The 25,106-nt window shown below is 36.2% G+C and overlaps 2 protein-coding genes across 6 annotated transcripts in view; one reads left to right on the top strand and one right to left on the bottom strand.

Annotated features, from left to right (window-relative positions):
- The window catches only part of LOC143897495 (midasin), a 108,549-nt gene that overhangs the window by 46,593 nt on the left and 36,850 nt on the right, over positions 1–25,106 (bottom strand). The window lies entirely within an intron of this gene.
- LOC143897499 (uncharacterized) overlaps positions 1–25,106 on the top strand; it is an 82,201-nt gene that overhangs the window by 32,934 nt on the left and 24,161 nt on the right. The window contains exons 1-2 of one of the 5 annotated variants that reach the window (XM_077406204.1): positions 5,239–5,595; positions 24,143–24,496. The exons of 2 other annotated variants lie outside the window; for them this stretch is intronic. In XM_077406204.1, the coding sequence (XP_077262330.1) occupies positions 24,487–24,496 (10 nt within the window). In that variant the 5' untranslated portion in view covers positions 5,239–5,595; positions 24,143–24,486. Of the gene's footprint in view, positions 1–5,238; positions 5,596–24,110; positions 24,497–25,106 lie in introns of those variants that run through there. 2 more of the 5 variants (XM_077406205.1, XM_077406206.1) reach the window with 2 other exon arrangements.

Raw genomic sequence — 25,106 nt, 5'->3', positions numbered from 1 at the left:
GTGAGCGTAATTATTACATCGTTTTATTATTGTCCCTTCGTCTCGATAGATACACGATATAATAACATACAGCAGAAAGGATGATTGTGCATCGCGAAATTCACGAGGGATATAAAATTTCCAACCGCGATACTGTAATGCACCTCGAGCATAACGACGTCGGGAATCGTAAAGTCGCAAATCAAAGCGCAACGTCACCCGGATCTGCTTAACATGCATGGAATTTTTCAATAAAGAAAAGCAGTACGAAGCAGTCAGTTTTTCCCGTGCAAAATCGCAACTGACGGGGAATATCCATTTGCTTGTTCGAACGAGCGATGCGTTTAGTCTCGATTTTTACCCAATTAAATAAACGCGCGCGCGAAAGTACGATTATATGCGGATCGCAAAACCGAGTCGAGTGCGTACAATGCATCTCTATGACAGAATACGACAACTGCAGGTGATCGCAATCAATTTTCCATTGTGATATTTTTGTCACGTCGCGTCACTTCGGATTCCGCATTCGTTTTTAATTGACACGATAAATTAATTCCCAACCGACTGACTATTTTGAGCACGCGTGCTCAGAACGTAACTACAAGACATAAATACGTTCGAACAAAAGGAATAACATAAATCTAATACGAAGTAGAGAGATACAATTGAGACAATACGCTTGATAAAGCATTAATCTCTGTATCAATTTTATTATTATTTTATTATTGATCAGTAAATTATTCCGTTGAATATAAATCATGCACTTAATATCGACTGAATTAATCCTCAACCGACTATTTTGAACACGCGAGTTTGGAACGCGAGACGTAACTACGAGACATAAATACAGCAGATACGTTCGAACAACGAAAATACAAATAAATCTATTACGAAGTAGAGAGCTACAATCCGAGATGATACCCTTGATAAAGCGTTAATATCAATATCAATCTTATTATTATAAATTTATAATTAAATAATGCACTTCATGTTGGACTAAATGTGAATTATAAGTTGCGCATTCTTTTCAAATAGTTGCGTTTTTTGACACACACAACTTCGTTAATTTTTAGTTTGATTCAATTTGTTATTTATTCAATTAAAAAAAAGATTTGCTCTTCTTTCACATTAAATTAGTTATGGAAATATGGTAGGATCGTATGTCTTTTCGGCGAATTATACTTTTTGCCTTGGCGAAACCAGCCACCCTAACGGTTGACCTATTTCCAATGTCAACGATCCCATCGATCAATCAATCGAGCATTTAGATCGGTCGAGGCTAATACGACACGACGAGGGATGAGATGGAGAGCCGGGAGGTTTCTGTGTGGATCTCTGGGCACTCGAGCGCTAATGAAAACCTATGCCCACACTTTTTTCATTCAAGTTGCCTATCGAGTCAGTGCTGATCAATCTTTTTTTTTTAATGACGTATATTATTTTTTAAATATCAAACGGTTTTATATATATAAATTGACAGCTATAAATATATGTGCATTATATTTTTGTATATTTTTAATGTTAATTTTTAAAACGATATAAAATTGTTCTATTACAGAAATAATTTTCTGAGAAATAGAGAAACGTAAATTCAAAATTTCACTTTTAAGGCGAAAATCTAGATCGAATAGTCCTATTTATTGTTAGAAGTTTTGATTCGATTTAGTTTATTTCGCAAGTTGCTTGTTTGTTAAAGTACACTACAAAATTTGTAGAAAAAGTTTCGTCCCGCGCGGAATGGGTGCGTTCAGCCGATACTCCGCTAGCCTAGCAATCGTGAGCAGTCGCTCGTTTACGCTCGTTTCCTCTCCTTTTAATCCATTGGGTCAAAGGAGAGGAAACGAGCGAAAACGAGCGACTGCTCACGATTGCTAGGCTAGCGGAGTATCGGCTGAACGCACCCAAGTTGAAGAACACGTTACTATACGTACTGCAGTAATGTGCAGACCGGTATAGTGCATAGCAAGTACACTCTACGTAACTGCCGAAGCGCATCTGTGCAACATACATGCGGTCCGATGCAGCAGAATCGAGCGCGGACCAGTGTATGTATGTACACCAAATTGCCGGCAGCTCAATGATTAATCGCTTCTTGCAGTTGCTTACAATCTCTAATTACATTACCACCGTGATACTCTCCGCATGCGTTATATGGCGCGTTCAGAGAATTGCTCATTTCCTGCCGATTATTTCGTCATTTCCTATAAATTGTATGTACGTTAAATTTAACGGTGTCTCTCTTTCTCAGCAAAAATTGATTAAAAGGAAATTGTATCTCGTTTTCAACGTTAGAGCTATTTTCGTAATTGCGCACAGTAGTATGTACAAATACATCAAGATATTAAAAATTTTCGTCTTCCTTTAACAGCATTTATTTATACGTAAAACATTTGAACAAAAGAAAACATATATGAAAACAGATTACATATATCTATAAAATAAATACGCAATGCTTGAAGGTTTAAAAAAAGAATTGTAACTCTGAGCAAAAAATTACAATTCCGCGAATAGTAAAGAAAACAAAGTATTTCAGACAAAAGTATAGACCTGATTTCGCACATCGGGAAAGAAGTCTTATTATAAATAAACCTCGTATTAAAAAATTAACCCATTTCATAATAAAAATCATCCATTAAAATAAATATTTGTTGAATAAATTGGTGAAACTGAGAGAAATATCCGTCTAATATAAAAATTGATAACACTGTCGCTAGCTTGATGCGGTATGGCGCGTATTTATCGGTTAAAATGCGTATATACACTTCGATGCAACAAGACGCAACGGGTCGAAATCAAGCGTGAACTGTACACCCAAATTGTACTGAACGAACTCTATGTATTTGCACTTCGTTAACTCATGCGGCGACCATATTGACTTTTTCCCGATACGTCCGCCTCTCAATCAAGCGTATGATATACTACCTTATAAATTTACGAAACCTGCAAGCACCTCATCGTCAAGATTTATATCGAGAAAAAACCTGCGTCGTAATTATGAACATGTCTAATGTTTCAAATAAACAAAGTACATTCAGATATTAAGTCAATTGATTTAATTAGCGCGACAAATAATATTTTGTCGATTCAATATTTATTGTTTGTCAATCACATCGACGAATTTTAACGTTGCAACTTATTATATCACATAATTTATTCGGCAAAATTTATATTTGCTTGGACGAGAAAGTATCCTCTGTTCGCCCAGACAGTTTTCTTCATTTTTAAGCATAATTTCGTTTTCTTAAAACACAATTATAAACATGTATTCGTGTGTTAACAATAGTTAAAACTATTTAACTATGATCAACTTTTTATTTAACCATTTCATAAAAAATTAGCTAATTACTTTAATTAGCTAACATTTTCAATCGTCATATATAATTCCGGCTTTTACGTTTTACGCGTTTATTATTATGATTTGTATACGCGTAGAGAGTTATTTTATTACCAAGAAGTTTGCCATATATGTCACTGTTGCACTGGAATGAAATTTAGTCATCGGGTGAAATGCGTTGGCACCCGCTTGGAAAACACTGCAGGTGACGTCACGGAAACAACATGTAAACGCATTGTTCATATGCAAGTGTTGGAATGTGTAAAACATTATACATATAAAATTTCACCAAAGTCGTTATGCGAAACGTTCGCGAAGCAACGCGCATTTTACATATAACGTTATTACATCGAGTTAAATACAGCGACTGAAATACAATGCACTTCCTCGTTGCCTTTTGCCTCATCTTATTTATGATTGCAGCAAATTTTACACCGTCAAAATAACGAGATATTAAACGGGCTGTTGAGTTTGTATATTTGCGACGTAAAATATGAGATTAGCTTTCAATTCCGTTATGAAATTAGCAGTTTACGACTAATTGCTATATATGTTAAAATAATATTTTAACGATCAAAAGAAAATTTGAACGATTTATTATCGTTATATGCAATATTCGTCAAGCTATTGTTGAATCATGAAAGCTTTAATATTTCATAACTTTCATAAAAATTATGGAACAAAGAAAGGAAAAGTATATAAATGCTACGAGATGGATAATAATATTTCGTATTTAATACTCATTTTTAAACTCAATGTATTTATGAAATAATTTTTTTCTCTATAAATAAAATTTTCTCTTCTAAATATTTCTAAAAATATAGAAATCTTATACATTTTCGATAAATTAAAAATGGAATTAAATTACATGAATTAATACTTTAAATATCGAATAATTTTTTCTGTAAGAGCTGATAATAAATGAAAAATATTGATATGCATAAAAATATTATTTTTTACATAAAGAATTAGATTCATATATACATAATTTATTTTTTTTAAGTACTCATAAATAGATAAATCTTTGTAAAAAAATAGAATATTTAAAGACACAGTAGTGTCTCGCGCCAAGTACACGCGCAGCGAGACCGCGCCGTGTATCTTTACACGATTCGTCGCGTTGCGAACACTCGAGATTAATAGATCCTGATCTCAATAACCGCTCAACTTATCATGTTCTAATAGAGATGGACGTGACAGATATCAGTTAATATTAGGTCTTATTAATTGTAAGAAGCAAGCTCAAGGCAAGCTTTTCGAAAGCAATATCTCTCTCTACCCGACCAGTATTATTTTCTTTATAGCGAAGATCGTACCGAAGAAAACAATAGTATCGGCTTACATATCTCAAAAGACAGGCGTATATATTCTAAATTGAGAAGAAACTCGCGAAGGGGGGCATGAGTAAAAAGTCTCGGTTAGGTGTGAAATCCCAGTTTATGTGTGTGTGTGTGTGTGTGTGTGTGTGTGACGATATTAAGGAAACTCACTCTCGTGTCCGCAAAAACTGACGATTGGCCAATTTCCACCATCATTGAGGGACAGCTTGAAGTTACCCGAAATTGAGTGTATGTCGAGGACGATAGCGGGAGATGGAATCTTGTGAGAGTGTGAAGAGAGCGTGAAGTGGAGTTTAAAAGAAGAAAGACAGAGTGCAAAGAAAGAGCAAGGTAGATAACGAGACAGAACTGACAAGATAGAATTTTGAAAGAAGACAAAGGAAAGAGAAAAGGAGAAGGGAGAAAGAGAGAAACGGATACGGAGTGGGAAGCTGGCGAGGGCGAGAGGAAACTCGAGAGAGAAATACCGAGAAAGAGAGAGAGAGGGGAAGGACAGAGAGCGAGAGGGAGGAGTAGCGGCAGTTCAGAAGCAAGGGTAGCGAGGGGGAGGGTCGCGGCTTCGAATCAGGGGTTGCTTTCAGAGGAGCACGCAGTGCTCTCTCGTCTCGCGAGCCGGGAGAACGGGAGAGAACGTGCGTGCCGGCTCGCGGAAAGAGGGTAAATTTCTCACACCCTCGGCAGACTCCTACCCTCGTGACTCCCCCCGGCCCCCCTACCCCCCGGTTGCTCGTTCCCGCCAAAAGAGGAACCTGCGGCAAGATCGTGACAAACGCCGACTGTGTCAATACCCTCCGCTTTTCTCTTTTCCTTCCGTCTCTTCGTGTCTCCGTGAAATCTGGACGAGGCGCTCGGGAATGAGACGACAGCCAATTAATGCGTCGGGATTTAAGACCAGGTGGAAGATCAAGGAGTAACACTCGTGCGGACAACGTGATCCTCGAGGTATTCCTCGATATTACAACTTTCGCTTTCGCGGAAGTGCTCCAGCGTTGGAGTGTGTCGCTGAAATCCCGATCAATTAATGTTCCGATTAAAACGATTGAAAATCAAGTTAATCAAGTGAAATATAAAAATCATCGTAATGCGATTTTCAGGCTGTTTCTCGGCACGAAATTTAGCTCGCAAGTCTCCCTAAAGGGAGTTATCGGTTGAAAGATCGGCATATTCCCGATTGATCAGGTACCTTTAATCCTAACCGACGCATTCCCTTCAATGGTCCACTCGACGGTCCATTCGATCGTGAGCTGATTAACCTGTCGGGGATGGAGAAATTAACGCAGCGAATGCTTTAGTTCAGATATATGGCGCTGATACCACAATGAGTTTGCTGATCCGCGATTTCCTCTTATCGTCACGAAGACGGGAAGGATCATTTAGTAGACCGTTTTCCCTCGTTTTCAAGTCCCTGGGAGATTTCAATGAGACAGTCGGCTATGAAGCAGCCAGATTAACGCGTAAACAGCTTGTAAGGAATATGTTGCAAGCATAAATAGAATAATGTTTTGTAAACATAATAAAAGAATAAGTGTCTGTGCAATTAAATTAAATGATAAGTTGTCAGTCTACTTAACCACAATTAAGTTCTTTAATTGTGTGTTAAAAATCGTTCTATAACCAGGTAAAAATACAAAAAAAAAGCGGTTTAAAAAAATTATATAAATAAAACTAATCAAAATTCATGTGTCAAAAATATACATATTTTTCCATAAAATTATATAACAGATTATGTAATATAGATGCTAAAATATAATTAATAATTAAACTAATTGAAAATGTGTCAACTCTTTAATTCATAAATTCTAACTACTTTGACAGGAAAAGTCACAAAATAATTTATTAAAAGCGTTTATTAATCTTCTAGTTAAAAGATGAACCATCTAACGTCAGGAATCAAAAAGATATAATTATTTGTTTAATATTAGAAGCGAGGAAAAAGTGATTACCGTGTTATTTATCGCACTTGCATTATTTTTTGGCTCAGCTAATAAACGTACGTCGTTCAAAACTCGGGCGAGACGTGAAAAGGTTAACACCCTAAAAGAATCGCAATAGGATCCTTGTAGTATTTCGGGGTGGAAACTGAGACGGACGTTTCTGGGTACTTTAACCCGTAGTGCACATTCAGGATTGTCACGTATAGTAAATATTAAGGTTGGAAATCTGAAAGGAGCTCTGTTTTAAACTTGAAACTTCTCTTATCCTGTTAATTACAATCTTATATAAAGCATAAAGCATATCTAACGTGAGAGTCAGTCTCACGTTAGAAAAAATAATTATTTTCACGATTTTATATGATGACAGTGTCAGTTCTTATTTCCTGAATGAGTTCTCCTTTAAAAGTATGCCTTCTTCTCAGCGTTAACTGTGGAACTTTTATAATCGTACATCGTACATGACAGAATTCATTGTCATCGTTAAATTTCGCGAAAACTGCGATACTAGACGTAAAAAAAATTGGAGTGAGAAAGCTTTGACACCTTCGTTCGTTTCACTCGTTCTCGTAAAAGCCCGTGTTACTGTTCAGGCGGAATCGAGTTTTCAAAGAGCAAGAACGATAAACATAAAGACTCACGATCGATTTATGAGGTCCATTGATACGAAATAGCGCTCTTCAATAAATACAGGCCTCGAAGTTTCAAGGCAACAGTGAGATTGAGTTCTATTTGATCACTGACTATTTTTAAACTACAATGTTTTATTCCGTTTCATTAATAAATTGTGCGCCGATTATAAACATAATTGCATTGATATTTAAACGCACTATTTTTAGTTTTAATTTTCCGAGAAATATTATTCTAACAACTTTTATTCAATAATAAAGACATTAATGATATGCATATATTTTGCATCAATAGTCAAATATTTAATGATATACTCGCATATACAAGAAGATAATTGCTTCTATAAAAGCATTTAAAAATTAAAGCAATTAATTAGTTTAACAATTATAATCTTGCTTAATTAAATAGTAGCCTTGAAGTCTAGTATTTAATGTAAAAAATAAAATGGTACGATAAATAATGACATTTTTCCGTAGTTCGTAGTCTTAAAAAAATTTGTGTGACGGTTTTCATCTTAAGATCAAGAAAATTTGATCTTTAATGTTTCGCATGATATATATTTGCAATTCTTTTTTTATATGGGACAAACCCCAGGATAGTCAAACGAACGAACCGCCGCTGCACACGGCAATAACCATCAATTCCGTCGAGGAGGCTTCTTTCGTTGATCTTAGGTCGCGCAGGAACGACTCTCGTCGGTCTATTTGCTGAGCCGGCGGAGAGTTTATCTTTCCAGGTCGCGGATTTGGCTTTATTTAATTATTTCCTTTCGGTACACTCGCGCCAAAATCACGGCGGCAGTCCGGTCTTTCATCATGTTTACAAACGAAGACTCTGATTTAGATGCCAAATACGATCAATTTAGTCTGCGACATGGCATCCGCGGCAAATCGGCCGAGAGAAATATCCATAAATATCCTAAATATCAACTGTTCATAAATTTAAAGTGATTAGTAACGCTAATACCTGTCCAAATGAAATATCGTCCCGACGAAACGATGCAAACTGCGGTTGCAAACTCGTTACCTTGCGCGCCGACTTCGTAACATTTGTCGACTCGATTTTATTTCCACGTAAAATTAGCGAATCCAATTAAACGTGGTGTCTAACGAGGCTAACTTAATTTAACTCGTTTTTCCGCGCTGCACACGACGTGTCTCTTTATTATGTCAGTCGCGTCGCCGTTACGGAAATTACGCGCCGATAGCACCGCGCTTTTTGCCAGGTTGAGGACTAATTTCGGTATAAATTCGCCCTCGCCGTTCGCAGAGAGAGAGAGAGAGAGAGAGAGAGAGAGAGAGAGAGAGAGAGAGAGAGAGAGAGAGAGAGAGAGAGAGAGAGAGAGAGAGAGAGAGAGAGAGAGAGAGAGAGAGAGAGAGAGAGAGAGAGAGAGAGAGAGAGAGAGAGAGAGAGAGAGAGAGAGAGAGAAAAAGAGACTAAAAAGGGGGCACGTACGTTCCTATGGATATCAAATTTGCCTTTGCCTTTCCTTCCCCTTTCGCGAATATAAGAGACGGTAAATCAATTCGCAATGTAATTTAATCTCAAGTGATCGAATTGAATTTCAAAGAGTAGGCCATGTAAGTTTCCGCCTGGAGGCAAATTTGCCTTTTTCTTCGGAACTTAAAAATAAAGAACAACTATATGTATATATTATTAGTAAAAGAACGTTACGACGCGAACCACGTTTTGATCGAAAAACGATTTAATTCAATTTAAATTAATCTGATTCCAATTTATGTAATTAAGAGTACTTATGATTTGCTTTAACTTTTGATATGACTTCTCTAAATCGTATAATTAAAATTCAATCAATTAAATTCAATTCTATTCCTTGGAGCATGAGACTATATAAATTCACATCTCATCACTTCGAGTCGCGAGAGTAATAGAAAAAATCCCGTAAATTTCCCCGCGAAGTAACATACATAAATATCGAGTTACGTTTTACCAGAGCGACGATTAATTTCCGAACGAATTCGGCGCCCTCCCTGAGTGCTTCGATGAGGAAAAAGCGGGTTGGTTAAGTTTCTATCGGTAACCGTGTTCGTCTTTTCCGTTCGCGTTGGCGAAAACAAGGAACAGCCCCGTTGCTTCTAACTTCCAACCAAAACAGTTCGGTTCGGCGCTGATGAGTTCGAGCATGCGATGGAAACTTCGGCGCGGTGGAACGTGTCCGGCGGCCACGGTTCCGGACGCGTCTCTGACGCGATCCGGGGAAGTTTTCCCCGGATCGGCGCCAATTGTGCCCAGCGGAATCAGCGGGGAATAAAAGGAGATCCGGTTTTGATCAGACTTGATTATACTTGTCCGAATTAGCGGTTGTCGCAGCGCACAAGATGTACTAAAAATTTATCAAATTTATCTTACTTCATCCGGAAAACTAAAACTGCTACGAGTTAGATTTAATACAAATAATGTTAATATACAAAGTACTTAAAAAAAAAAACGTTAACACATATATATAATAATATCTACATGTCATATATACAGGGTGCTTAAAAATGTTATATCATATAACACAAGATATTATATCATAGTAACAAATGTATTTTGTCTTCAAGGAGTCTCCACTTGTTGACCATCATTGTCAACATATTCCTGGAATCTTTTCCAAGTGATCCCCAGAGCCCTGAGATTTCTTTGGGTATTGTTGCAATCACATTTGCAATTTCCTGTCAAAGATCTTGCACATTGCAACGATGGTGAATAAATGGAGACTCTTTGAAGACAAAAATACATTTGTTACTATACGATATCTTGTGTTATCAGTTCTATTTCTTTAAAAATGTTACTTCCATATAATTGTTAACATTTTTTTTAAGCACCCTGTATTATTTCTCGACCTTGTGTCCTTGTATTATTGTGAAAGTGTACTGGTACTTGAGAATAAAAGAAAAACTGATACCTTTAAATTATACAATGTAGTATGGCGCATGGAATCGAAGGAAACTATGAATAGCAATCGTTTACTCGTTAATCGCGTCGCGAATATTTTAATTTGACGCGGTGACCGATAAACGAAATTACTGTGTAACGAAGAAATTAAGATGGAACTGATGTAATTAACACGCCGGATATCGGCGACAGAAATATTAACGCGTGCGCGCATCAAGAGAACTAAATCGGGACGGTAGCGGTGACGGCAATTAACACAATATTCTGCACATATATGCTAAACCAACAAAGTCAGGTTAAAATAATTCCAAGCAAGCTGTGCTCGCTCCGCTTATCTAAATATTAACACTTGCTAAAATCCGAACGCAAGTCCGTACACTTTACGTCACTTACGCCGTCACAAAAGCCTCTCGGAAACGTTGAATGTAATATCAAACAATGGACCGGACCGGGAATGAATGATGCATGTATAACTGGCAAAATCGTGCAAAAGCGCATATTGAATTTGATATTGTATTTCGCTACTTTGATGTTAACAGGACCGCGGCATGTGCACATGTCGCGTTCACGCGCCATTAAACTGCAGTTTCATAAGATTTTTACCCATATTATTTCCGATCTGTTCTACCGATACTAAAATGTGTTTCCGTCCACCGCGAAATGCAGTAGAATCTTGAAGCATTAACCAATTTCTTTGAATTATATTTCAGTCATCGCATTTTTACTTACGAATTAAGGAAATAAAAACTTTTACTTCTTTCTTCTCGTAATATATTCTCAGGCTTGAATATTGCGTTCATTTTTTTCTAATAATAATTTTACTGGGGTATTGGAATTTTTAAACAGCTTGTCGTGGTAAACATAAAGTGGATTGTAAACATTATGTTCTTAAATATTTCCGTGACGTAGATTTTCTTCGGTACAGCACTTACATTTTATCCTCTTCTTCCTTTTTTAGAGAACTAAACTATAACGCGCTATTCATTACTACGACAAAATTCTTTTTATTCGTAGTTTCTGCCTCTCAAAGATGCCTTTTAGATTTTATACATATACCTCTGCATTAATAAAATATCGATTAACTTTTTCTATTAGCTATAGATCTATTGATAAAAACTTCATTTTCTTTAACTATAGTTCCTTTTTAAACTGTTTCATTGTCGCCAATTTTTTTTCCAGTGTTAATTATTTACTTCGCTGCCAAATTTCTGTAGCAAAAACATTTTTCACTTATCAGAAAATTAAATGTAACATTAATTTCCTGGAACACTTCATAGAGTTCGAGAAGTCGTTTAATTTCTTTTTCCCTTCTTTGGCGAAGCACTCTTATATATATCCATACTAGAAAATTAAACTTTTCAAGGCTTCTCTCATGCAGAAGAATCACGGCGCGAGCACGAGGGGCTTTAAGACGAACATAAAATGTGGTAATATTAAGATGCTTTACACTTAGTACACGTTCTTTCACAACATATAATCCAAAGATACAGATAATGTATATAAAGAAAAATGGCACTTACTTCAATCTAAAGTCGATCGTTAATGACTGTTTGATGAATGACTAAACATTAAGGATCGGCAAATTAAATCTCGAAAATTGAAGCAAAATCTTGTTTCTTCGCTAATCTTAAATAAACTCTACTCATCGTTAGATTATTTATCTTCCGATAAAGAAAAAGAACGGCGCAAAGAAAAGGCAATCGGACGTGATTAATTATATACCATCCAATATCCCTTGATTTTTCTTTCGTGTACATATCCGTTAGGATAAAAAAAACGGGCATATCAAGTATTCAGTTGAAATAAGAGAAGAACACATTAAGCATTCATCAAGAATTTGTCAATGCTCGTGAAATAACGAAATATTTCGAGAATATCGAGGCAAAAAAAATACATTGGAGGAGAAAATTTAATTAGTCGCAACCTAACAGACAATTCCCACTTAATATTTCCTTTCGGACGATGCTTTTAAATTCCTGTATTATTTCGACATCGGGTGTAATTATACAAATATGTGATATTGATTAAAACACATCTCCGAGAGAGATAACTCTTTATAATGTGCTGGTTATATTCCCACGCAGTTATATATTCTCGCGACAAAATAAATTTCACTCAGTAACACACACAATTAGCAACTATATACTGCCTGCAGCAAGCAGCATTTCTTTTTTTGTCCGTTTGCGTCATAAATTATCCAATGGAATATAAAACTGGCTTACTTCCCTCGTGTAAAGCAAAATCTCTGTAATGCTGTTTATGCAGCTGGTAATTACTAACGATTATCTGCCTTACAAAGTATTCCGATAATATTAGCTTGTATTTGCATGTGCATCCGTTCTAAACACCCATCGCGTTTTATTAAAATCGTGACTTGGATAAACAGCACGCGCACACGTGTTAACATACGCAACACTGAATTAAATTAGACCGGAAGTTAAAGAGAATTCAATTAGTATATTATATTTAAGATCTTCCTGCGCGAACGTGTTCGTAGATAATTTTAATTGGATGACTAGTATATTAGAAAGTTGTATAAAAATTTCCGGATACGATTTTAGCATAAATCAATTTACTTAAAAATTCATTTAACAAAGAAAATGTTTACTAAAATTTCATTTTAATTTAGAATTATATATGTGTCGTATAAAAAATTAAGGCGAAAGATATTTCATATACATATATATTATTTTATTGATAATAAAACAATTTTAAAACAAGTTCTAAATAAAAAAAGTATGCGTCAGTATTCAAGCAGCTTTATTTCTGGTTAAGATCAAGATCATCCATTACTTTTCTAAAATGGTAGTGAAAAGTCTTCTTGCACCGATCACCATGTTTTGTGCGTAAGTCTAAGTGTCACTACGGGACAATAACAACGTTCGCGTGAGAATTATTCATCGTGGACGACGAATATTAAAAAGTAAACGCGAGAATCATGGTCGGACAGTACCGTAACTTCTCGTTGTTTAGCATTGGACTATTTCTCCCTTGGGTGCCAGTAGCTTCTGAATATTGCAACGTCGCCGTAGTTTGTAGCGCTTTGTATACTGCGATAAGGACGCGCTATTTGCAAGATGCAAAACCAATTACACGCCTGCGAACATATCGATCCTGTGTATATCCGTAAGCGTTGAGTGTTATTTCTCCACATCGGCATCGTCTAAAATTACTCAATCTGAGGCCCGTTGGCCTCGTTCTTCTTTTTTCAGTTAAAATTGCTCAAATGGAAAATATCTCATTCTTCCATCCAATTTAAAGTTGACTCCTTCTCGACAGACAAAATAACAATTTCCTAATTATTTATATGCTTCCGGAATAAAATTATTTGTCAATATCGACTTCTAAGTACGTTAACTAAGAATAAAACTTCAATTTATATTTTATTTCAAGTAGATTTTTTGATAGAATATTTAATTACAAGATTTTAAATTTTAATATGCTTAAAATAGTTGAGAGGGATATATAATTTCAATTTTAATATTCCTAAAATTATTTTGAAAGAGATGTCAATCACTTTTTAATGAAATATAAATGGTATATGTAAATATATCTTTTACTCTATAAAAGAAATAAAACGTAGAAAGAGACGAAAAACTCATAAAGATATCGAAAAAAATAACTTAAGCGTTTTTGAAAACAAGTTATTTAGATGTCATAAGTGAGGAATTTTCACAAAACCGAATGAAGACTTTCTGATCACGTCTTTCTCATCACCATTATCTCGCGAAAAAAATATTGCAAGAAAAGCCTCATCCGCCCAAGAATTTCCGAAACGGCCCTATCGCCATGGAGGCAAGATAAAAAGAAACGTCCTCTCGTTCCTTTGACGACCATAGAATCCGTGGTGAGCGCTCGCAAGGGAAACGTTACTGCTCTCTTTTTTGCTTATATAGACTCACTTTATATCCTACCATAATAACGTAATTGCGCTTCTCAAATCATGGAGTGCGCTCGTCCCCCGCAGCCGGGCACAGTGAGATGTCTGAATATTCTAACTGCTATATATATATTGTATATAAATGAAGAAATAAAAAAATGCAAATCTAAAAAAATAGTTTATAAACTTTAACTTGCGTATTTTTAAAATCTTTTTACTACATTTTTTGTCGACTTGTTATAGTAAAGTAAAAAAGAATTTATTGTATACATGTAAAAGAAATCATCTAATTTTCCTGAAATAATTTTAATAATTTTCATGACTTGGACATGCATTTAATATGCTTTGATATAATTTCAAAAGTGACATATACTCTAAACAATATTAATATAAATGCATCTCCAAATTCATAAAATGTCTGTGAGAAACATTTCGTTTATAGCAAAAATTGTAGAAGTTGTTGCAAGCCGATAAATCGAATGACTTACTTTGTATAAAGAAAATGGAAATCGTTGCATTAAGGCTCGCGCAGGAGATTAAAGAAAGATACGATTGGGAACACAGGGAGAGCGCGATAAAAAAAGATCCGCATTCGCTCAGTTCGAATTTCGCGATACACCATTGCATAAGTACGACAAAGCCGCTATAGTATTGCCGGCTCGATACTTCTCTGGATACGTCTTCTCGCGCGACAACAGCGGGATAGTTTTGCGCTCTTGTCGACGCAGTTTTGCGCCTCGTTGCACCGCGGCGTGTAAGCGCCATAATCCGGTCTGTATTAGAGTCGAATGCGCCGCCGTTGTACGGAGTAAATGCGGACCGGTGTGCAAAAGCTGCGAATTCATTTTTCCGATACACCCAATTGCATCGATCAACGTCGGCTTTACAGTATATTTCGTCACCGGGATGTGTGGTTCGATATGCCATTCGAGACGATCATTACGGCAGAGAATTTCTGCTTTTGTAACACTCTCGTCGGAGAATAATTTCTCCCTTTTCCTCGTCGACACGTTGACGTCAAATGTAAATTATGAATTTCTACTTCTGCATTCCCCGACCGCGCGACGTTAGAGAGAATAACGAATTTCAACTATAGCTTCGACGAGGATCTCTTTTGTCGCCCGGAACGCACCCCCTGGTTTCGTTAACGATGAATATTTATATTTTATTGCGTTTACGTCTCTCTACTCCTCTCGCACAAAAGCATCTATCCGCGCGAACATATCGCGATTCGTCCGCAATTTTTATTCAGTTTTCTTCTGCGCATTCTCTTTTTAACGTGCTTCTGTTGCAAAACGGTGCTATCGAAAAACGGGTTGCGTTCTCCATCTGTTATCGTTATCACGTCGCTTTTAGGATTTATATTGCACCAGCGTTAGTTTCATTCGATAACTTCGGCTATCTTTGCCGGCATAATGAAACACTATATAGACAAACGGAAATAATCTTCCACCGTCTTCTAATTAATCCTGCAGAAATAAAGTACTTCAGATAGTATTTTCAAAATTGTATCGATGCGAACCTTTGGATTTTATTTAACGCGACGTGAAAAATACAATTTTCGCGGCCACTGTTTCAACGTTAATTAAACGGTGAGTATTCCTTTTCATGCCGTGTTGTTGAAAATGTTACGAACTACTCGGCCGTTTATCTTCTCGACCACTTTCGACACGGCGACACGTGGGAAAGGCGCAGTGGTCGCGTTTCATCGTTGAATTCTCATTAACTGGGTGTAAAAATTTTTGTTTCTCTGGGGTGAAAGAACAAAGAATGATCATCAGTATTGTGAAAATTTTCTGCAAAATTGCATAAATTTGTATAAACTTAAGAAATAATATTAAAAAATAATCGAAAAACACACATAATTGTATTTAATGTTAAATATAAAGAAGATGTAGAAATATAGTATTTCTAACGCTCAGAAATAACTTCAAAGTAAAAATGTTAATCGCTACATCGATGGGCTGAGCTATATTCTCGGATTTTCAAGCAGGGGCACGATGTATCTGTCTAATTCCGTGACATTGTAAATTCGAGAAATGCGGTATACCAGAAGCAGCTTTTCTGTCGATGTAAAAAAGCGCTAACACACTAGCTGATAAGTTCGCTCGTGCCACGAAGAAAGTTCAAGGCAAAAGAGCGTAATCCATCACGGGGATCATAACGCGACTTTCTTCTGCCCTTCTTGCGTAGCCGGATGCGAGACGCTCGTAAAAATGGACGGTGGGATCCCTTCGGTGCAGTTTCGAGAGGGGGAGGGGGTTTAACCGACCAACTTACTACGTCTTCACTTCCGGAATAAAACGAGCATGACCAGGGTATTGAGTTAAGTTAAGCAAAGTTTAACTTTTCTACGGTGAAAAGAATTCTACTCTCGTGTGGCCGAAGAATTGGAGAATCGATTCTCGAGCGAACGCGTGAGAGGAGTAGCTGATGGGTATTAAGCAGAAGCAAGTGAAAAGGGTGCATGAGAAGAAGCAAAATAGAGGATTGTAACCAAAGGGGTGGAATAAGTCGATATAAGCTGATGCTTGTATAAACGCGGCAATTAAATGTATAAGCTGAAGAAATTGACAGCATAAATAATAATGATAAACGAGTGAATTAATGCTCTCTATACAATTTAATTTTCGAGCAATTAATGAATTACATAGCATATACATATAGGTGATAGAAATTACTAAATTACATATCGTTATATTATTACGATAAAATATATTATTATTCTCAAATTTAAGTCTTTGCGCAAAATAAAATTTACAAATACTGCAAAAAAGTCTGTTAAAAAAAAAACCAATTTTGTATGGAAAATGTTTCTAATTTTTATGGTGTTCGTTAAATCATCAAACACAGAAGTCATTATCAAATATTCCTGAAATCTTATAATTAATTCTATCTAGACGATCTCGTTCCATCATTTAAAGGTTAAATCCCTTCCAAGCGGAACATCTTAGTACGTGTAAAACTTTCTCACTAAAGTACGCTTTATTTCAACCAAGTTAGCGCATCAGGGCGTAATCTTGGGTAAAATATGCGGAGTTGTACAGTAGGAGAGGCACCTCGTAATGTATTTTGCTAATAAACCCTCATGTTAGCAGTGCGCTCACTTATGAGTTTACTTTTATTTATTTGTGATAAACACAAATATATATATATATATATATATATATATATATATATATATATATGATTTCATTTTCTAATTTAATGTTGAGATAAAAATATTCAGATGCCTCATTCAAATCTTTTTCACACATCGGAAATTTTTGGAAAAGGAGAACGTTAATTAAATAAAACGCAAATTCAGATAATATCTAATCTTACGATTATTATTATAAATATAATAAACAAAATTTTTAAACGCAATCGATAAAGCTGCGCGATAATTCCGAAATATCTCGCGATCATCGAGACATCATTACACCGCTTCCATTCATGTGCGACAAAAGATTCACCTCAAGAGAAATTAAGGGCGCTGTTTCACGAAACGAGGGGTATGCCGAGAACGTTTTTCACACGCTAGTATTCCGTTTCGTGCGCGAAACAACTCTCTCCGCATTTCTCTTCGCCCACGTCATAACGCGAAACTACCAACAATACCGTACACATTGAGCACGTTCTTCGTTCTTACCCGTCATAAACATTCATTTGTATCAGCAACGTAGACGTGAAGCGATAGAAAATATGTTTTACACATGTATATTTTACTCATATGACAGAAAATGCGTTTTTATTTTTAATGAATCTTTAAAGAATATTATTCCAAACTAAATTAAAATTTGCTGGAATTACAGAATTGTCAAAGTTGTTAAAAAAAGATTTGATTTGTTTATATCATATACAAAAAATCTATGTTAGACAAAGGGTGACGCCATTTTGCCATTTTGTGCTATTTGCTTTCCATTGCAAATTTATGCTGAACAAATAAAAATGTTCGTTATTAAAAAATTGACGTCACCGTGGCTTTAAAATTAATCTTGCTTTCCCAGGGTTTCTCAAAAATATTTTATATGCATAAATGTAAATTACATTCATGAATTTCATTTGAAAATCTTAATCTACTTTCCATTTCTCTAACAAAAACGATTCGATATCGAACCAATTGCAGATGTTTTACACATTTAAATAGCAGATGATTGCACTCCCTATTAGTTATAAAATTAGTTAGCGATTTTTGTTGCTAAAATCACACTCTCAGCGTAAGAGCTACATCATTCATTTAAAAGAAAAATAGAATAAAATGAGATTAACAAACAATTATGATTAGGTCGTCCAAAAATAGCCACATTTCAGTAATTTCGCGCGCGCGCGCGCGTAAAATACCTAACTCTTCTCCGCAAGACGGTTATTCCAGGAATATAATAGGATATGTGTGTGCTCCTGGATAGGGGAATCGGAGAAATTAATACACGGGATATAAGCTAACAAGGTTTGTTATGATGTGACATTTACACAGCAGATAACAATGATAATTGCGACAGAGAGAGAAAGAGAGAGAGAGAGAGAGAGAGAGAAAAATAAGAGAAAGGAAGGAAAGGATTTAAGCTCCTGAAATGTGCAGAATGTCTTTTGCCGCGAAAGTAGCACTTTGGATTTTCAATAAAAGCGAGATCCGATAAAAGAGAAAAGGGCTCGTGTTGCATTAAGTTACATTCAACTTGTTTTAATAACACAGCCGTTTCCGATGTTTTTACCCCCGAACGGATTTATTTTTCCTCTCTAACTTTATACGCGCCAGATTTCACGACATCTCGCGGTAATTATAAAACACTCATGTAATTCAAATCGCTGGAGTGAAAAAAGCTGTAAAATATGCACCCGGCTGATGTAACGTCGTTTCCTCATAATTATTAATGCTCGTGTGTTAGTACGGGATTAGACTTGTCATAAACGAATATCGCTCGACGCATCGAGCCGCTGTAGATAGGACGGCTTGATTGTGTTACGATAAAATCAATATTCTATTAACTCGTATGCGTATCAGCGTTCAGCTCGTGGGAAATGAGAATCATTTCGCGCTGATGGAACACGAACGAGTGCATGGGACGTGGATAGTGCACATAAACAAATAGTCATATAGCCTGTCAGCTGTACCATGGTTAAATGCGTAAGCACACACACTCGCCGATGCTCGAAAGCACTACAAAGAAGCGCTTGATTCGAGGAGATCTCGATCCCGTCAATCTCGAATCAGTTTCCATTATCAAGCGATAGATTTTAACATGTAAAACACGTGATTTAATTAATTTAAAAGATTAATTTCAATTTAATAGAAAGATCTGAAATGTTTGAGGTAACGCGATATCCTTTTGCATAATATTTCCTGTCTAACACAATTATCGTAAAGTGTACGTAGAAACTTTGCAAAATTCAACTTTTCTGGGTTAATCCTTCATAATCACAAGTTTCATTATCTCCTTTCATTATGGTAAGTGCAGGGAAAATTATGGATACGCGTATTGTTAGCGCAAATTAATTAGTCGTAATAAAGACCCAGGGGAGAACTATAGGCACACAATCAATTTGCGCATTTCATCAATTTCTACCATTAAATTTATTTCGATGACTATACGTATGCGTGATAGGCACCTAAATACAGACCAATGAAAATGATCGCCGCTATTTATCCTCGAAATGAATTGCTCATCGGTATAAACAGCGATACCGACAATCTCTGCGTCGATCTGCCAGTATTGCAGAATGTTAATAGTATAATATAATTCGCCGATAATTCGTGATAAGCGCACGTCGACAAAGAACGACGCTAAGCCAACTGTGATGAATGGGCAACGAGTCGAGAATGAGTCGATTAACGGCGATAATGAAAGCCGCACTACCGTCAGATCGACGGAGATACGAAACCAGTTCGTCGTTATCAAGTTATTCCCCCCTTCCCCCTCCCGGGACTTAACCCGATTATATCCCGCAAAACCCCTTTGACGAAAAGTCGATATAGCAAACAATGACCCGGGTATCTTCAAAGTTTCTCACGTGATCTTTTATTTAAGAAAAAGAGAAAAGTTTTGGGATGGAAGTTGCAAGATCGAAAGATCCGACGAAGACACTGCAAGCGTCACTGATTGATTGATTAATAAAAAAATTGGTAACAGAACTCTCCCCTATGCTTCGACTATGGTATAATAATTTCCAGCAGTATTTTAAGATTTAATTGTAACATTCATATTATATTTTAATTGTATAGTATTCATATTATATTTTATTCTTAAAAAGTTATATAGAGTACTTTACATATATCGAACTTATCGCACAATAAACTTTTTAAGTACGCAAAAAAGAAGAAGAAAAAGAAAAGCGTGCGCGCGCAAAAACATGGGCCATGTAGTGTTAATGAAATATTTCATAGCAAAGAACGCGGCGCAGTGAATTTTCGCAAAAGCTTTCTAACGCGAGAAAAGCGCGCAATAAAGAAGTCAGCTTTCCGATATTTATTCACGACCGTAGAAATAGGTTGGGACGGCTTCGGGACGATAGAAATTTCGCGACATCTCTGTATTGTGCAAAACTTTCTTCTAAATATTAGAATAATATCGTACTTACGTAAACTTCGTGTCGCGCGCGCGCGGGGAATGGCACCAGCTGCGAAATAATATGCTGGAGATGAGAAGCGAACGTAAAACATTTATAAACCTTGTTACCTCTGCCATGGGACGCGGAAAATGTATAAAGTCGAGACAGTTAATCACTTCTCTCTCTCGCCTTAATCCTCATGCTGTAGCATCTGCCTGCGAGAGATTCGTTGTACATGCATAATTATCATTCAACTCTAATTATAAGTCACATTTTATCACGGGCAATAAAATTAACCACAAAATTTTCAGAATTGCCCATTTTCAACAGTTTTCATTTCTATTTTATTTCATAATTTATTGGAATAATCTATTTTATAGCTAATTGCAAGTGCAACGTGGCTACGTAAATTGAAAATTATGAAAGTCTGTACTATCATAATTCAAGCTCCTGTACGAACCATTTGATGCATATAATCGATACGTATAACGCATGCCGGCGATTAGTCAGAATATAACAAATGATCTTCGATATAGTATATACTCGATCGTGTGTTACAATGGAGCAAATAATCGTTTCAGTATATAATTACATCTCGAGTCTAATATGCAGTTCAATTGAAAAAGTGCGTGTGTACATCATTAAATACGTTAACTATGTTAAAACTTTTAGAGAGAAAATCCGTTTTATCCTTCTAAATTCCATTCTTACAATTAAGTGAAAGTTAAAGTCTTATTAAGTCTAAGGATTTTGATTTGCCAAAAGTTTACACAAATTATCATTCCTTTGATATTTATAAAAAGTTTCTAATTTCTTCTCGCTCAAAGCATTCTAGATTAAAGAAACTATAATTTTATTCTGAAATATCTAAAAGTTGTTACAAGAGATAAAAAGTTTATATTAAATGCACAACCAAAAAATATATAAAAGTATTTAATCTTTCTTTAGGTAAAATTGGATTTCAAATTCTACGTGCATATACACATATTGAAAGTAATCCTGCAATTATAAATATATGCTTTTTTGCAGCATTTTATAACTAGCAGTGAGTATAGGCAACGATTATTCAGTATGCATATCTAGGGATGGCAAAATGTGATACAATATCGCGAAATTTCATCCCGTTATAAGATGTCCCTCGACCTAATATCACGCGCAATAACATTTACATATTCGCGACATTAGGACCGAAATGCGGTTTCCATGAAAACATGAATTTAATTATGTTTTACATTATTAAAACCGCCAAACGTAGCAAGTCCTCCTGCAATAAATTTTCACATTTTTACTACATTTAGACATATACATTTATATACACAATGCCGTCCATAAAAATTCCTGATTTAATAGAAAATACAAAAATTAAAATTCTTATATATATAAGTGATCTATTTATCACATTAAAAAAAAAGATATCAAATAATAAAGTTTATTCAATAAATATAATAATAATAATTAAAGTAACAATAATAAAAAAATAAATAAATAAGACATAATATTCTTGAATAATTTTTCTCCATCGCTTATTCTTTTGATTTGTCAAAACTTTCGAATATCTTGGATATGTTTATGTTCATTTCATAATATGGTGCGGAAAGCGCGTTTTCAAAGTTCATACGCCCGCGGCAACCACGACAAAGGACAATGTATTATTAACCCGAAGATCTCGAAGATGCGCTAAGCCAACATTATTCCCGCAGTTTTATTAGAATTTTCCTCAAAGAGACTCAGTAAGCCTGGAGGGATAAACTTTTAAGATACTCCGCGAGAGAGAGAGAGAGAGAGAGAGAGAGAGAGAGAGAGAGAGAGAGAGAGAGAGAGAGAGAGAGAGAGAGAGAGAGAGAGAGCGCGAACGGTATTCACGTGTACAATTTCCAGTTAAGATAATTCGAAATCTCCATTTCATCCTGGGAAAACGAAAATTAAGAGCCCGCGGTGTTCGTCGATCTTCGATTCGGCGTTAATTAAACATTCAGTCTCCACGAACAATTGCCGCGGTCAAACATGCGACCGTTTGAACGTTTGCGTAAATTAAATACATTTGGTCCGTAATGTCGGTTTTATAAATGTCTGGTGCATTGTAGTAACGAATATTATGCAGCAATCGCGTAAATTTTATTATCGCCGCAAATATCGTTTATTGTATTACTTGTATTATTTTATTTTTCGACAGTTTTATCAGATCCTAAAATAAATTTGTCGTTTTCCTCTACTTTCCATCATCGTTATGACATGACATTCGAATCATATATAGCTTAAGAAATTTTCAAAGATATCCGATGTTCTTATCACGCTTTGCTCTTGACACATTTTTGCTGAATAAACTTCTCAAGTATCTTAAACACACGTATCTGTGAACATCTGGTTTAGAGCCCCCTCAACTGTCAACGACCGTTGAACGACCGTCTCGTGGACGTCCGACTATGCAAACTTCTTGATTTATGTTCGCCAGGATTAATTACATGCGCGAACTTGAAGTAAACATCATAAATACGAATGAATGCGAGCAATAAATCACTCTATTATCAACAATCTCGCAGGACGCGTCCTATCCATTATTTTACGCAGCAAAAGTTGCGCTTTGCCAGAAATTATTAAACATCATAAGGGATAACGCATCATAAACCTAAAGCCTCTCACATTTAAATTATTATTCCCAAAGCAATATTGTAATAATAACGCTTAATTAAACAGCAAAGAAACACGTGGCAAGTCATATTTCGAAGTAAGTCTCATTCGTCATTTAAAACTCATCCGCCATGTAAGGGCTAATTTCGAAATTGAAAAAACGTTCGCGGGCCCGCCGTCCGTGTCAGCGGGTTGATTCGATTAACAATTTTCGCTCAGAAATAATTTCATGCCACGTTACACACCTTCATTAAATCGAAATCTGACCTCGGAATTTCACGTGATTTTATTCTGCCGGACGCGCTCGTCGGGGCGCGATATCCACGACAAACCAGCGGACTTTTCTTTCCTGTGACACGTCGAATTCCATAGAATAATCACTTCTTGTATATCAGTCTGTAGAATATTTTTATCCTAGCTATTCCGCTTATTTCTATATAATGATGTAAGTGCAGAAAAGCCAAATTGTTGACAACAGATCATATAGCATTTATAACCTACTAAAAATCGACAATTATGATATTAAATAAAATATTTTATATATTTATATTATTTTTCTCTTCTCTCTCTCTCTCTCTCTCTCTCTCTCTCTCTCTTGGAAGATTTTGAATTTACATTCTCGGAAAAAAATTCTAGATACAATACTATTAGGATCGAAATAGGGCCAATCATATTTAGTATTGAAAGAAGAATATTTTTATCTTAAATAGAGGAATTCTTAAATCTCTAGAATAATTCTGAGAAAATTAGAGGAATAGCACCAAAATTATTTTATTCTAGATTTAAAAATTCCTCTATTTTTAAGATTATTTCGATCCTAATAGTATTGTATCTAGAACTCTTTTCTGAGAGTGTATATCCTATGTGTACGACGGAGAAAAGTAAATATATTAATTGGATGTCAGTTGTACGGTATGTATCCGACACGGCATCATTTATTATTAGCTCATCTTTATCCATAGATTGCAATGTGTATACCTTTTGGCATCTCTAGACGATTCGTCACATCTTTCTGAAAGAAGCAACGCGCGTATCAGGAAAAAAATCGCCATCAGTTTAACGAGACGTATATCGATGATCGAGAAACGCGATATCAAGTACAGGGCGACATCCTTATAAGAACGACAGCTGATGAAAAGGATGACGCATCCCTTGCGCGGATGGACGACAGATCGAGGAAGAGCGTTTCGCACGTCGCCGAGGCGCCGTCGGCGGACCAATTAGACATAAAAGTGATCGGTTGAGAGTAAAAGCAAGCCCCGGGAAAAAGAAAGTCGCTGCGCCGAGGTCGGGAAAATCACGAGGGCGAGAAGAAAGCGGAAGAAAGCCGTGAGAAATATGTCCGTCGGTAAGTGGAAGTGGAATGCGAACGAATTAAGCACTCACCGCGATGCACAATGCACGGATCTGGCTATCGGAGGAAGTGGCAACACGCTCCTTCGCGTATTAATAGCGGTCCAGCGACTCGCTTGGAGAAATTGAACTTCTCTTTCGCTTCTCCGCGTCAAAGAGCACTCGCGGGAGCGGCGCTTTGCGACAGAGCGTGAACGATTTCCATAATCCTGCAAGCACTTTAGCGCCCTTCACGCCGCGCGGTTAAATACCACTCTGCTTGACTCTTCTTAGAGCCACACAGGCTTGTTATATATAGTCCATACACATCGTAGTGCGTAAATTTCTGATTGCCTCGCGGCACCAATTTGCATTGCACCGACGTCAGCCTGACCCATCTCTGTTTCCACTCAAACACGCTCGCACCTCTAGATTGTAACGATGTAGCCTGTAGCGCATTAGTATGTGCTTGTATCGTTTTTATAGAGTAATGTAATGTTATACTAAATCCTTTTAAACTATATATACATATAATTGTAAAGAAAGTATTATTTGACGATTTTGTGTGTTTATTTCTTCTTTTTCTGAAGGTTCTATAAATTCAGAATAACGACTGCAACAATGAC

The sequence above is a fragment of the Temnothorax americanus genome, unplaced genomic scaffold, assembly GCF_048541705.1.
Source record: "Temnothorax americanus isolate GAGA-0224 unplaced genomic scaffold, ASM4854170v1 Scaffold20, whole genome shotgun sequence".
Taxonomy (NCBI): domain Eukaryota; kingdom Metazoa; phylum Arthropoda; class Insecta; order Hymenoptera; family Formicidae; genus Temnothorax; species Temnothorax americanus.
The sequence above is the reverse complement of the archived record's forward strand: the minus strand, read 5'-3'. Positions and strand labels throughout refer to the sequence as shown.